This window comes from Trachinotus anak, unplaced genomic scaffold, assembly GCF_046630095.1.
Source record: "Trachinotus anak isolate AG129_WGS33_773 ecotype Australia unplaced genomic scaffold, CSIRO_AGI_Tana_v1 ptg000018l, whole genome shotgun sequence".
NCBI classification, from domain to species: domain Eukaryota; kingdom Metazoa; phylum Chordata; class Actinopteri; order Carangiformes; family Carangidae; genus Trachinotus; species Trachinotus anak.
Genome location: NW_027273869.1, coordinates 2,826,877 through 2,842,345, shown reverse-complemented (window position 1 = coordinate 2,842,345; position 15,469 = coordinate 2,826,877). Strand labels below are relative to the sequence as shown.

Genomic DNA, 15,469 nt, shown 5'->3' with positions numbered 1-15,469 from the left:
GTGGAGACTCTGTTTTGCTTGTCCAGCCTCTGTTGCTGTTTCTCTTGTACATGGATGCTCAGCTTCTTTCTAATACCAGGAAAGGCGTCCACTCAACTGGTGACAACCTGCTTGACTTGCTTTCTGGGAAATTAATGTTGCGTAACCGCATTTGAGGCAACATAAGGTGTATGTGTTTCTAGTGTTTCTCTGCATCAGTCAAATCAAGAGGAAGGAGGGAACTTGGACGCAGTACAAAAATCCTCACTAATAGGCTGAAACACGCCGCACAGGATTCATCTGAGTCATTAAACAGAGTTGTAAGATACGTGTTTAGACCTGGCTGCCATTTATCTGTTATAACAGATTTATAACATGTCTGAGTGTGATTAAGTTATTTCCTGCATCTCTGTTTTACAGCCACATGAAGAAAAAATCATACAAATAAGAGTCAGCAATAAACTGTGTGAAGGAAACATCCAGTTCAGGAAATGTATCAATGATGCTTCATGATGAAACTGTAGGCGTGACTTCATCGCAAAGTTCTGGGGATTCTGTGCAGATTCCTGCATCTCTTTCTATCTATCTTAAGCACATGGCTGACAATGATGATAAGAGATAGGAGGGGGGTTTGGTCAGGAAGACAAACTGCTCGAGAAATTCATGAAAATGTGGGTCATTTTCCTAAGTATGCACATGGCTGGTTATGATAGTATAAAGTACTTGATATGGAGAAGTACTATAGTTTATAATGTATCCTTAGCATCCTCAATTATTATTGATATTCCCATAGGGAGGGACTTTTATTGTTTGTCTTTTATTGTTTTTACGATGCTTAGTTGTTACTTTATAGTCACCTTTATTGTAATTTAAAACTCATATGTTATCACTGCCATACACCCATAACATTCCTGTAGGGATCCATGGTGCTGCACTGTTCATTAGTAAGTTTATAGTGGTTGTATGGTCTTTTTATGAAGTCACTATAATATTCTTGTAAACGTGCTGAGACTATAAAGTGAGCTTGTTTTACCCGATGTCCAGTTAATGATAAACTAACCAAACTTAATATACTTTTTTGGCATTTTAAGTCTCCCTGTTACATTGTTCTATAAAGCATTTTTCTAAAATAGCAAAATTATTATTCTGTGTGTATGTGGACCATCGGTTGCCTCAAACACAATCTATCTCTTTTACTTTCACTATTATGGCTGTGTTTTGTATTTGCCCACCACATCAAAGCAAGATATTACGAGCAAGGGAGACAAGAAGGTTACTGCACCTTTGCCTGTAAAATTGCCCACTTGAACTCCGCCCACTCAGTATTTAAACCCACAATGTCACCCGGCACACAGCTTCTCACTGGAGAACTTGATCTTGACCAACACGTTTAGATTCGTGGAAAAAAAAAACTTAACAGCTAAACCCAGAGTCTCATAACTCCTAAGAGGGTAAGAATTTTCTTTACTGACATTATGAGCATGTTTTATTCCTAATTTCTAACTGTTTAGAAATTGATTTGCATGATTTGAGATGCACTGTTGGACATTTTCAGAAGAATGTCAAGTTTTTTTATTTGGTGCATAAGTTTAATGGGACTTTTGAAGAAGGATCCACTTGCTCTTAGTGCAGCTGTGGTGTGTTTTAAAAGGTGCCCTTTAAGTTAGAAGTCTAAATGAATGAGATGGGGTGAAATCATGAGGTGCACTCACCGGCTCTTTCTGTCATTGTTGGCTATGAGCAACAGGTTAATTGATCATTTTGCATCTGTTTTTTTTTTTTTTTTCTTTCTTTCCCCAAAGGTTTCACCTCCAGTCTCCTGGATATCTGAACCCAGCATCAGTCTTTTGGGGACTTTTTCTCCTTTTTCTTTATTTCATTTTTCCCTCCCCACTCTCGGGATTTACACTTCTCCCAGTCCTGGTCACCCGCTCCCTTCCGGAGAGGGTGTAAAGCTGAAGTTGGAACAGAGATGCGGTGCCTTCTCCCGCTTACTGTGTATTGCATCAGCCTGGTTTCCCTCCAGCGGCTGCAGGCTCTACCGGTGGAGGAGCGTCCCGGCAGCAGCAGGTAGGACCCGCTGCTCCCCGCCGCGGCCACCGGGCACCGGGCCGCCGCTTTATCACACACCAGGACCCGCTGCTCACCTCTGATTGGCTGCTCTAGACATATAAGATAAACGCACCTGGAGCCGCGTTCCAGTTTATCTCAATATGAATGTCTACTTGTAGCCTCCACGGCCACGCTGGTCTGCTCGGCTGTGGTTTTATATCCAATATATTCGGCTATAATGTCGTCGTTAGATGATAAATCATATACTGAACATGTCAGCAGCCTACAGCCGTTATAGGATTTTATTGATATGAGCTAGCATATGGTGCAGCCTCAAGTGGAGCTATTTCCCCAAACTTTCACTTTTTTTCAATGGACTTTGGCACAGTTTAATTACACAGACGTTACAAGTGAACAAAGGTGCGACAGGAGCATTGTTTGATTGACAGAGGCTCATCGTTAGTCACTGTATCTTAGTTCCAGTGTTCACTTCGCGCTTGCCTCTGCGGCCTGGGTCATAAATCCCACCCGGGTTACCGTGCGGCGGTGTCGGACAGAGTCGACGATATAGGTCGAAGGCTCTCCTGTGATACAGTCCAACGCTTGAGATAGTCCCTGCTGTAAAGTAAGTGACAGTGTTTGGCATTGCCCTTTCATATTTAGACACGATTATCACTGTTTAAAAAAAAAAATTCAAAAGATCCAAGCATATCTTTTTTATGTCTGTAATATGTTTTGAATAATGGGGCGTTTTTAATCACCAGCACCTTGACAGTGACCTTAGTGTTTGACTCTTCCCACTGTAACAGTGAAAAGTAGGCTGAAGTTCAAAGTGATCGGGGGTCAGGACATGAGAACTGTCTTAAATCCTGCATCTCACAGCAGATCTACTGTAAATGTGCTGTAGATATAAACATCATTTGCATCAGAGTTTATCAGGACGATGAAAAAAAAACGTTTTCTCTTGATAGTGATTCCCTCTCTCTCTTTCTGCTCCTTCTTCTTCCTCCACCTCTCAGTCTTCAAAGGCTGTCACATGAGTAACTGTTTATAAAGGTTTTGTTTGGTTTAATCGCCTTGTGATTCTGAACGGAAAAAATGTTATTTCCAAGGCTGGAGAACCAGTTTGTCCCTATGAGTAGCCCGGCCAGAAATACCAGTGTGAACTATTGTAAAGGGTCTTGTTAGGCTCTGAGTGGCACCTGTACTTTTCCACCCCTTTAGTGACACGAGCCTTTCATAGCAAATCCTTGAGTGAGACATTAGACAACAGCACAATAGCCAGTGTTAATAGTCCAACACACATACAATACACTCCGCTGATGTGTGTGGGAGGCCTGCCAGCGATGCAATACATGTGTGGAGTTGCAATGTTGAGGCGCAGTGAGGAATGTGGATGAGTCAGTGTGTGAATGCCCTCTTCTGGTGGATGTTGGCTCCACAGCTATTGGCTCAGTGTCAGCACCGATGTAAAATCAGACGGAGGCTTAGTGATGAGATGTGAAAGTCTAACCCCTGACTCCTTCATACAGTCCATTTTTGTTCTATATTTAACTTTAAGTTGTGACTGAGCAAGGCCAGGAGCATTGCAGCATTATGAGACGAAACTGAGAAGTCATGAGCACTGCAGTGGTGGTGTCCGGGGGCAGCAGTGATACTGAAAAAATTGCACTTTTTGAGACTTTCTGGGCTTTTTGCCTTTATTTAATAAAGTACTGGGCAAGTAATGGGCAAGAGTGGCGGTAAAGCTTCCCAGTCAGATTCGAACCAGCAACATTTTTCCTCCCACACTAATTTTAACATGTTTAACTAATCAAAAAAACAAAAAACAAAACATACAACACATCACACTTGCGGCCCATGCATGAGCATGTGAGAGGACATTCACATTTATCTGCAATTTGCAAGTGACAGTCATTTGTGAAACAGGACACTGGCCCCATTCGTGACCCGCGTGCAAGTAATCCTCACAAATCGGTCCCAGGGATGTTGCGGTGGTACGTGTCTTGGATTTCTTGGAACCAGTTGAAGTGGCTAAAGCAACAACAAGATCGTGATCCCTCACCGACTTCCCACACTGAGCACAGCTGCGCTCTGAGGGTCACCCATCAAAGTGAAGAACGAACCCTGGTCTTTGTGGCAGTGGGCTTTATTCTCTGTCATCTCTTGTTGATGCTGTTATAAAAATTATAGAAAGCTTGACAACACACTAATATATAATTGATACATTATACATAAATATGATCCTACAGTTAGACAGGAGTGAAGTAAAGCAAGGCTTTTAAAGTCAGCACCTAACATCTAATACTGATAATGTAACAGTGGAAGAAGATCTCAGGGTGGAATTTTCCTCCAGGTGGGCAAGCATGCATGTGACCATCTCTTGCAGGTGTGTGTGTGTGTGTGTGCGTGTGTGTGTGACCTACTCTGTGTGTTCAGACGGTGAACACCTGCTGCTGAAACCTAACCGAAACGACAGGAGGCTGGGCTCCTGTATCCACTCTCTGTTTGTGTTGCTCTGGCCTCCTTCGCTACACCTGCCCAGCACTGTAATCCCCCTCCCCTCCCCTCTCTGTTCGGAAGTGTTGGGGGGTATTAGCAGCGTGGGGCATCACTGTGGTTTCACTCTCGGTCTGAGAGAAACTGATGCAGCAGCAGAGTGGGATTTTTGAGGAAGAGAAGTCTTAGACGGCCCTGAATCTCACCATCCAGCAACGTCCCAACATAGACCCAACATTCATGTTGTTGTAATCCTGTGTATTTCATGTTTTCCATTGGTCATTGGTTTTGCAAGTATTTGTTATAAAATGCCCACTTCAAATTGAATCTAAGCGTGAGTAAAGTGATGCTGAAAGTGAATTTTTTTTTCACCATTGCTGTCCTTGTTCCTATCACCTGTGCTGTTAGTACCTACATCGGTAATGTAAGGATTTAACCTCAACCAACCCCTGGATGCACCTTGTCCACCTGGTAGAATTTACTAATGCAGCAACAACATCAGGATCCCTCACTGGCTTCCCACTGTGAACAAAATTGTGCTCTTTGGGCACCGATCCAAGTAAAACCAACACAAATGGGGACTGAGCCCTGGTATCTGTGCTTCTCCAACCATATGGATGCCATTACTTCAAATCATGTGCCTGAAGCTGATTCTTCCCAGTGATCAGAGCAGTCTGGAGGATGTAAATACTCTCACTGAAGATCTGCAGTGAGGTAGTGTCATCTTAGACTGTCCTCCTGTAAAAAAACCAGCCCGTAGGTCGTCTGTGCAGCTGGTTATTATAACTCATAGTTAGGTTTTGTTGCTAGGCGACATCTAGTGGCTGTAGTAATGATGACAGGAGCAAAGGGGAAAGTGCGGTGACGTAGTTTATAGAGCGACAAAGTCCACGTCAGGAGGAGGTTGGGGTGGATGGATGAATATGACACAGGAGAGCGGTGTTCGATTCCCATGTGGAAGTAGCAGCTTATGTTGTTTCTATTACCCATGATGTTATTAATGTAACCATGACAACAAAGATCGTCTAATGTTACGATCTTTTCCTAAACCAAACCAAGTAGTTTTAGTTCCTAAACCTAACCGAGCCATGACCTTTGACCACTGACCCATGGCGATGACGTAGATACGCTGCTCTTGGTACAATCTGCATATTTACTATTGTAACCATGACAACCAAGGGCTGGTATGCCTGCCGCTGTATTTCAGGAGACACTTCTATGGGTCGTATCAGAGGGTTGACACAAACGACCTGTGGTTTTATCATCTTGGTGAAGATATTTAGCACTCTAGCTGGTTGCACTCCATATAAATATATTTCACTCCGACTACACAGGGAGAGATTTCCCTCCCCCCGATACTCCCTTTGCATCACAGCCTCCACATTTCTCATTTTCACATTTCTGTCTGCACACCTCACGTGGCTGCAATTAGGACAGTAAATTCTTGCTTTCTTAACTCCATAGAGCACATCCTGTTCTGGTACCAACACGGGCTGACAGCATGAAAAACCTTTTATCCTAGACGCTGAGTGTGTCTAAGCTTGGATGCCTTCCCTGTTCTGTGTTTATGTCCATGCTGTCCCTATGTGTCCTGATAAGGTCACGACAAACACAAAGATGCTGAAACAATGCCCGATGGGTGCTTTCCAAACAAGGAGAAATTGCATGTTCCCTGTATCACACGCAATAGCCTTAATTGTCGTTTTACATAACATCTTGAGGTTTTCTTTTGTAAGGGAAAATAGCCGGGGTCGACGGCCAAACAGCAAGTTAAATATGGCTTTAACTTAACAATACAGATTCCAGAAGAGGGAAGAGGCTCTTTGCTTCAAGACGGAGGAGATGTAAAGCTGATTTGTGGTCATGTTTGCTCCGTCTGGACCGGGGACGACGACGATGACACGATATGTGTGGGTGCAAATTTGTTGGAGCTCTTCAAGGCCAAATAAAGTCATGTTTCCCCTCAGACAATTTGTTAAATCATTAACTCGCTCATGTATGTCTGGGTTTGAACAACGTGCGGTTCAGATGTTCAATGTAGATACTCTTATACTCATAATATTTACCGGAAAAACGGAAACTGAATTCATTTCACACAGGACGGCTTCCTGCGTTGTTGATGTTTGCCGAGCTGCACATGCAGTTGGCGCTTGGTCCGTCCTCTTCACTTGCTATCTCTATTCTGACATATTTACACCTTATCAAGGAACAACAAGTACATCACTCTCTTCATCGCGCATACCTTCTCAGAAAGCCACTCGTGCCTGCAGCATGACTGAAAGCAGCACTGCCTCTGCTGTAGATCGTGTCGAGAGAGGCCTCTTCTCATACGCCTTCTTTCTGGCTTGGACCGTTCAGATATATATTTACGGCATAAACAGTCGTGTGGCTCCATCGGGGTGAATTTGACTGAGCTCGGGCTGAAGCTGAGGAGGGTGAAAGCCAGAGAGGCAGGGAATTCCACTGTGGATTAATGGCTAAGACCTAAATTCCACCCTCCACATCTTTTAAAGAGCAGGTTTCCGCTCACACACAGCGGCCACACCGTTGTGGAGGCATGTACACATATACACACACACACTCACACACACACATATATATATATATATATATATATATATATGTACAAGACGATCAGCTTACTGTGCATTGGGAGTGTAGATCAAAAGGTTTAAAGAAAACAAATGTGGCTTTGAGGGGAGAGAAAACCTGCTGTTGTTTGACGTAAGTGTTTTGTCTACCCGCGTCGCAGTGATGTGGTTTCAGAGCAGACATAGTTTTTAACGTGGCATTCTGTCTGTCCATGTAATTTACTGGCTGTACTGAGTATGCTCAATGCCCAGCTTTGCTTGCATAAAGTAAATCACATCCCACCGAGGAGGTTATGAAAGCAGAACCGCTCCTGAACAATTAGCCCCAGTGTTACATGGGAAATAAATAAAGATTCCAATCCTTTATTTTTGTCCAACAATCTCCCCTCTGTTACCTAGTAGAAGATTAGATGAAATGAAATGACTGTGCCATATTTACTGCTGATTAAAGTAAGCTTCAGCCCCTTTGGTAATCATGTAGTGTGTCAGCAGCATGGTACAAGGGGGAGGTAAGACCTACCCTCTGCAGGGAGGGCATGGCAGCTGAGGCGTGCCATCAAAACAGGGAGAGTCCAGCCTTCGTTCCACCTCTCGAAAGTAGCAACGCAGACTGCTGTGTGGTTAAATCAGAACAAAAACCAAACAAGGCAACACAACAGATTTGTCTCTGCTTTTTATCAAACTGTAAAATCTTCTTCTGTCAAATTGAATATTTGCTTAAAGCCTTTAAGCTACTGCAAGACAGTGCAAGGCAGCAGGCTGAACAATCAAAGAGGAAGTACCTTGGCTTTCTTTGATCGTGTGCCAGTCTGCAGAGCTACAGTATATTACTGTGGAGTTGTGGGATAAAGCTCTTGATAGCAACATATGCTCGTCTCATGAAAACATTATCTGCCCCTTTTTATCCTAACTCTTCCAGGAAGTATTCATCTTTGGAATTGCTGTTGTAGCACAGTCATGTGGTCCATGTATTACTGTTCTTACCGGACAATTAGAGCTGATTAAGATGCAGAGCTGCAAGGTCTCATCCTTTGTGAGGATTGCTCAGATAAGAAGCCAGCTAGGGGCACCACATTTAGCAGCTATTTGAGGTGATAGAGGGGTAAAAACGTTGGTGTCACCCACCTTCAGAGCAGTTTTGAACCAGTTGCAAACAGTACAAAGTCCACTATATAGTGAATCAGCCATTCTGTAAAACTGTAAATTTAATCCACTATATAGTGCACGACAAAATGTAGTGTACAGAAGATGTACAATGGATGAGTTATATAAACAGTTGTCATGAAGGAGGAAATTAGCTTTAGAGACCAAAACAGTTTTTGACACTTGAGAAGAAGTCATCTCACTAACAGGCTAGCTGTTAACGTTAGCTTGTAGAGAACGTGATTTTGTTACCTGTTGACAGTTCCCGGGGAGCATAATACTCCAAAGATGTCCGAACTGTGCAGCGGTGCCTGAACAGCAGGATTTCAGATATTATGATTAAAGTGACTGTCGGGACCATATTTGAGAAGAACTGACAAAATTTGAAGAACTGACTAAGATATAGAGTAAAGATTGCTTTGTAGACACAAATTAAAACATACATAATATATGAAAGATGCATAAAAAATGTATGTCTCGTAAGATAGCTATATTCCGTGTATTTTGCCTCATGGGATGCAGATTCTTTGGCTAAGATAATAAGTAAGAATATCCGCCACATAATTATGTAGGAATTTAAAGTGATGCTTTGGGTTATTTGACGTGTTGTTGTGTGAGTGTGTAGTCATGCATATTCAGTGCACGGGGCCAGCAGAAAACACGTGTTTTAGATGCTTTTAAAAGATGCCCAAACAAACAATCCAGTATCCATTGAAATGTATGTAAAGTATGTAATACTTTCAGCCTTTTATCTTCCTCTCCAGTGAGTGAACAAGGGGACAAACAGAGACATAGACAAACACAAGACAAGCATTCTGTGATTGGGTTATGTAAAAGTTTTTCTTGCGACAGTGTTAGAAACATGTAGAACATTAAAGGGGCAATTTGGTGCAGGGCCACCACTACTGGCCTGTGACCCACGTGAGGAGCTTTCCTGTGCTGCCAAATATAACTTTCACTCAGCAGACCAGGTGGGTGTAACTTGGTGATGTGGCACCAAGTTACACCGAGGCCCGTCCTGGAAATAGTGCTCGCCTCTGTCTGTGGCCTGGCGTTGCACAACTATTTATTCAGCCACTGCCACTGTTGGACAGCAGGTCGTCTGCAGTCCACCGAACCTGCCAGCAGTGAGTCGGAGAGCAGCTGAAACTGGCTGAATAAAGCAAAAGCTTCAGATTTCAGAGAGGAAGCCCAGACCCACCACAGCACAGATGGAAAGAGGAGCAGTCTGCTCAGATGTCTCACATCTCATCCTCTCAGTGAGAGTAAAGGTTTAGTGTTCATGGTGGAAGCATAACATAAGTCAGCAATTTACGAGTGGAACACACTTTTTATAATTAGATCAGCTGTGGCTTCTGCCTCTAAGAACATGGGGAATAGTGCCAAACCTGCTACAGTGAAAGAATTTTTTCCCTTGACTCAGAAGAACTCAAAACAAACACGGTGGATATATTTGCCCTCATGCTGTATTTAAACCTCTTTGCACAAGAAGAAGCTATTGTTAACATTTAACATTTTCATCCTATTAATCCACTGGCTGCCAGGGGCAACAGCGCTTTTCTATTTACTTCTCCTGACCCTCAGCAGCGGTGACGGGTTAACACTCAAGGACTCGAGTCACAATGTGCTGTGCAAACACAGCAGGGACAGTTCAGTGAGGAGCTGCAGAGTCACGCTGTGAGAAGCGACTGTCTTTGTCAAACAATGGACAGATGGGGAGTCATTTGCTGCTGTGTTTGCTGAACAGCCCGTACCTGCTGGTCCACCGCACTGCAGAACATGTTCATTTTAATAGGTCATTTAGTCTGGAATCTCAGAAACCTGTTTTTCAAAAAGGGTCTGTTTACCCAAACATGTTTTCACTTAAAGGTCCCACATTACACTGTTCTGTTGTTTTATTTCAAGTGTTGACATCAGAAGAACATCAGTTTTAAGAACCAAAAACCATCTCAGTGTAGTTTTACATCTCCTCTCTCAGGCTTCTCTCTGGAGCTCTAGTAACAACAGGTCAGTCAGCCAATCAGAAGAGAGGAACTGAGCCTCTTTTCTGATGTCTGTTTTCTGAGTGAACCAATAAAAATATAGCAGATTTCAGGTAAACACTCAGAGAAACCAAATCCTGCAAGGTTGGATGGTGGGTCCAGGAGGCCGGCCTTGGGGCGTGGTTGAGAGCGGTGACTGTTTTGTTATGACATCACAACGTTCCAGAAGTCCTGACGGCTGGTTTTAAGGCTCAGTTTCTGGTGGAGGAAGTTTCAAAATCTGATAGCATACAATCTGGGCACAGAAACCCCAAACTACCTGCTTGGCTAGTTACCGCTAGGACTCGGTGAGAAAATATGTCATTTTGTAATTTTCATGAACTGACCCTTTAAAGAGTGAAAATGTGTGAGTAAGAAATGTCTACCCTTTCACTTAACAGAAACAAGACTTAAAAAAACCCTTTCCAACTAATCTAACTCCACTGGTGGGATTTTAATGTTCTCCTGTGGAGCCCATCAGCACCACTGAGCCCACAGCTCCTGTTGCTGAAACTCAGCTGGCCATTAAGGTGCCGTGAGGTGCAGGATTTGGTTGTATAACGTGATAAGTGACGCAGTGTCAGGGCGCACGTGTGAAAAACCATTAACTTTTATGTTGTGCATTAAGAGATGAGCAGAGTGTCCACGTGAACGGGCGACTGTGCAGGGAGCCACTCTGTGTTCAGACAACAGGCAAAGATGATTTGTTTATCAAAGCTGCTTTCTACAGCTAATCAGATTTCTGCAGAATTACCAGTGCCCTTACAACATTCGTTGTTATAGTAACAATGCTGCCAGGAACATTTTCTACCCCTGTTTGATTCATAGGTGTCACAGTAATTTAGACACAGAGGCTCTTCTTATTTTGACAGTTTTACTAGCCAGGCCAGAAATGGCTGTTGGCTGGTCCATCCACTGTGGTCCAAACTAAAATATCTCAACAACTATTGGACGGAGTGACATCAAAGTTTGTACAGATGCTCATGGTGCCCAGAGGATGAAGCCAGTTTTGTGGTTTTGATGTGAAATGTCTTAACTATTGGATTGATTGTCATAAAACATTCAAAGTGCTTTTAGGCACTTAAAGGTCACTCGGCAGCCATCTTGGCAAATCCCCCAGGCAGTAATGTTGGGTATATTAGACCAGGCTCCTGTCTAAATGAAAGGCGAGAGTTTGACAACAACCACCAAAATAAGGTTTTATAATGCTTTTTTTGCACAGGTTATACTTCTACTATACAAGCGCAAGGTTTCGCTCACATTAGAGCAACAACATGATTGGCTTGACATGTTGCCTGTTTGCCTGTTAAAAAGCAGACGATTGGCTTATTAGGGAGAGGGGCAGAACATATATCTTACAACCGCCATCTTTGGTATGACTTGGTATGACTTTCCTATTCAGGATTTAAGTTTAAGTGGTTTGTCTCTCTGTTATAACGTCTCTGTTCATGCCCCCCCTCAGGATGCATTAAGACTGCCGGCCTGTAAAAAGCCAGCACATAGGTCGTACACTTGCGTTTTATTGTTAGGCGTGTGAGCGACTACAGTAATCATGGTTAACCTTGGTTTATGACCATATATCTGCCAAACACGACATCTCCACCAGCCTCAGGTGTACTGTGTGTTTAAGACTTGTTAGCACATATAGCCTGCTGAACTAATATGGTGAACACGGTAAACATTACTTGCTTAATATCAGAGTTAACATTGTTATTGTGAAAACGTTAGCATGGTGATGTTAGCATTTAGCTGAAAACAATGACTCGGGTAGCATAGCAGTTGTGGTGACGTTGTATTAATGAGGTCTCATCATTTATCAAGGCGCTAGCAATCCCCTCCATGTTTTTCTCTTCTCTTCTCTTTCTGTTGCAACATATGACATCATATCGTGTATCTGAAAACCCTGATCATACATATATTTGTAGAGATGTGGTTTGAATCCCAATGAATAAATGAGAATCACACATCTGGACAATCAGGATTCACCTAATTTGTATTTTCTTCCCAGGCTGGACCTCCTCAGCAAGTTTGTCGACCAGAGAGAGGACAGCGCCTTGGCGTCAGGAAGCCAGCCGAGTACTGTCGTCCCCTCTTCAGCCCCCAGACCATCCCCAAAATGGCTGCCCAGTTTCCTCAGGCACCCTCCAGCCTCAGGAGTGAGAACAGCTTCACCAAGCCTGGCATGGCTCACCAAAGCCTCGCAGATCAAGAGGAGGGCGCTGAGAGTTCGTCGCCATGCCCACTCAGGTTTGCGAGGCGGTCACCACTACCCTCATCACGCCCAGTTGATGAGAGTGGGTTGTGTCCTGGGAACCTGTCAAGTGCAGAATCTCAGCCACCGGCTCTATCAGCTCATTGGTCAGAGTGGCAGAGAAGACTCGTCCCCCATTAACCCCAGAAGCCCCCATAGTTACGGATGAGTTAGGCACCTCCAAACACCCGCAGCAAGTCTATCTATATCTCCATTTATTTATCTCTTAATGTATTACTGGTGGTCTTTGCATTAGAGTTTGATGTAGTCCATAGCTTTTGTTTATGCATCTCAAAATGACAATTGTTGCTACGTTGCTACTTTTTGCGCCGATTGATGGATCTGAAGATTCAAATTCAAAGTCATAACTGTCTGAATCCTTTTTGAAACCCCTAATTTGAGTTTTCCCACCATCCTGAGAACATTTGAAAGACACTGAAGTCTTTTTCAATCCTCCCTCCTGAACTCTCTCAAAAGAAGCCAAGAGGCCTTGGTTTGACGTCTTAATCCTGTTAATGTAAGAATGAAGGCTAGTCTTCAACACCATCCAGTGGCCTGGTCCTGTCTGCCAACTGACCTCCCCAGCGGTGGTTATCCCGCGGCTCATTGATCAAACACTTAAGCCCCTAATGTGGATTTCAAGCTGCACTCTGAGCTGGAGCCCTGTCAAAACCAATGTATTCCCAAAGACCTCTTAAATGACCCAATGAACCCTTTTACCTCTTTTTTTGCCCCCCCTCCTTTTTGTCATCTTTGGAGCTCCCAGGTCATTTCACAACTGCATATTTTGTTGTGGACACTGACATCCCTGGAATAGTCCACAAGCTTTCAACTGAACTGGGAATTCATCACTCAGCAGGACTTTGTGTTTCAAGACCACAGTTTACATTTGAAACCAGCCACATCGCTTGGGTTGTACCCGAGTTTAAGAGCATTCTGAGTCAGGACTTGACCACATGAACTCCATGCTGAAAAAGAAAAAGAAAAAGAAGGTGGTTTACTGTCCAGTGCTCTGGAAGGAGTGCCCAAAGGATCAGTTTCTGTGTTGCATTGTAGTGGATGGTTGGTTGACACAGTAGGTGGCAAAGTAAACATTGGAGCCATGGAGCAGCACTCTGTGATCTGCTGGCATTTTCCCTGCCAGAGGCCAAGTCTGAAATATTAGCCCTTTCACGTGATTCATAAGTTCCCCCTGCAAGTCAGGACTTTGGGTTGACAGCAGTTTAATAAACCTGGCTTAATCACTTCAGTCATATGTACCGCCACAGCAGGGGAGGGGGGCCCTGAGCCCTCCCATGGTCACACTCGACACTAATACATAAATATTAAGGCGTATGGCTTCCACACATTTGCACACATGCAGCCTTAAAGGGTCAGTTCCACAAAAATACTAAAATCGACAATATGTCTCTCTTATTTTGGAGGATTTTCCAGAGTAACACGGATTCTTATTTGCTGTTGAATTTTTTAAATGTCATGTTCGTATGTTTTCAACACCACAAACTTGGTAGTAGAAATCTAATTCACAGATTTGGCCAAATCAAACTCAAACTAACTTTGCGTAGGTACATGAGAAAATATTTTGTCTTTGGTAATTTGGTTGAACTGATCCTTTAAATGGTTCTGTGCCAAAAACAACAAAAAAATGCACTTTCTTTTAATTAAAAAACACTGAGCTGATGCTTTATAGCAAGGGACCAATTAAGTAAAGTGGACTGAGGGAACAGATAAAGACTGTCGAGAGCAGTGTTCTTACAAGTTAATATGTTTCTCCACTTATGACCAGTCGTTCAGTTGGAGGTTGTAAGCCAATTAGATGCCATTCATATTTTCACCAAATTATAGGTCATAATGAGGCTCTAAAAATGGTCAAATCCACCAATAACTTGTCCAATCTAAAAGAACACACTTGCCTTTGTATATGTTAGATCATGATGGTTTTTAATTAGAACATAAAAGAAAATGTTAACTGTTCCTCACATTTCCTCTAGGCAACACCTGACAACACCTTCAACAATATACAAACTTTTGTTGGCAGCAACTGGCACCCTGTTGTTCAAATGTAGTATGTTAAATGGGCTTAGAGCAGTCCCGAGGCGGCAGCTCAAACCTCCACTGTTACAATGTGGCTTTCTAATGAGAGACCACAGTGACCAAAATGTTAGGCGTCAGAGAGCCCAATTTCAAATGTGTGTACACAAAATAGCGCAGCACCATCAAAAATGCATGCCCTGACATTTCCTTTTCTCTATTTATGTCCGTCTTTGAAATGGTGGGCAGATGATGGACTGAAAATAACTGAGGTCACAGTGCATGCTAAAATTTGACAGGCCTTAAACGTTCCAAAAAAAAAAAAAAAAAAAAAAAAAATGGAACCAAAACTACAAAAACCACATTTTTGGTGAGAAACATGTTAATGTTACATATTATTTACATACTTCTGAGACTTTATTTTATGGTAGCCTGATCTTGAGTTGTGTAGTGTTTCATAGTAGGTATACAAGACTGTAGGCCCACTTTCTGATTTATGTGCACAGTCATTTAGATTATTAAAGGTCCCATATTGTTTCATCTGAAATGTTGATAACCATAAGAAGAAATATTTGTGGTTTTAAGAACCAAAAACCATCTCAGTGTAGTTTTACATCTCCTCTCTCAGGCTTCTCTCTGGAGCTCTAGTAACAGAAGATTGGTGAGCCAATCAGAAGAGATGTTGAGATGAGAGGCTGACTGTTTTCTGAGTGAAAAACAGCAGATTTCAGGTGAACACTCAGCCGTGACTGCTTTGTTGTTACATCACAAAGTTCCAGAAGTCCTGACGGCTGGTTTTAAGGCTCAGTTTCTGAATACAGGCTGTGTGCATTTCTCTGTGGACTGAGGCTTTGATACTTTCACAGTATTAATATAGAACCTAGACCTGCTTTATAATCACG

General features: G+C 42.9%; 1 protein-coding gene across 1 annotated transcript; it reads left to right on the top strand.

The window, feature by feature from the left end:
* Positions 1-1,304: 1,304 nt before the first annotated feature.
* On the top strand, positions 1,305-14,906 carry adm2a (adrenomedullin 2a). Its single transcript, XM_071501944.1, has 3 exons — positions 1,305-1,430; positions 1,782-2,049; positions 12,294-14,906. The coding sequence occupies exons 2-3, from the start codon at positions 1,952-1,954 to the stop codon at positions 12,703-12,705; spliced, it is 510 nt and encodes a 169-aa protein (XP_071358045.1). The 5' UTR covers positions 1,305-1,430; positions 1,782-1,951; the 3' UTR covers positions 12,706-14,906.
* The last annotated feature ends 563 nt before the right edge of the window (positions 14,907-15,469 follow it).

Bases quoted from the DNA above. Each gene is read 5' to 3' on its own strand.
- adm2a (XM_071501944.1), top strand. From the start codon at position 1,952: ATGCGGTGCCTTCTCCCGCTTACTGTGTATTGCATCAGCCTGGTTTCC. The intron at 2,050-12,293 runs GTAGGACCCGCT...TTTTCTTCCCAG, and splicing joins GAGCGTCCCGGCAGCAGCAG to GCTGGACCTCCTCAGCAAGT.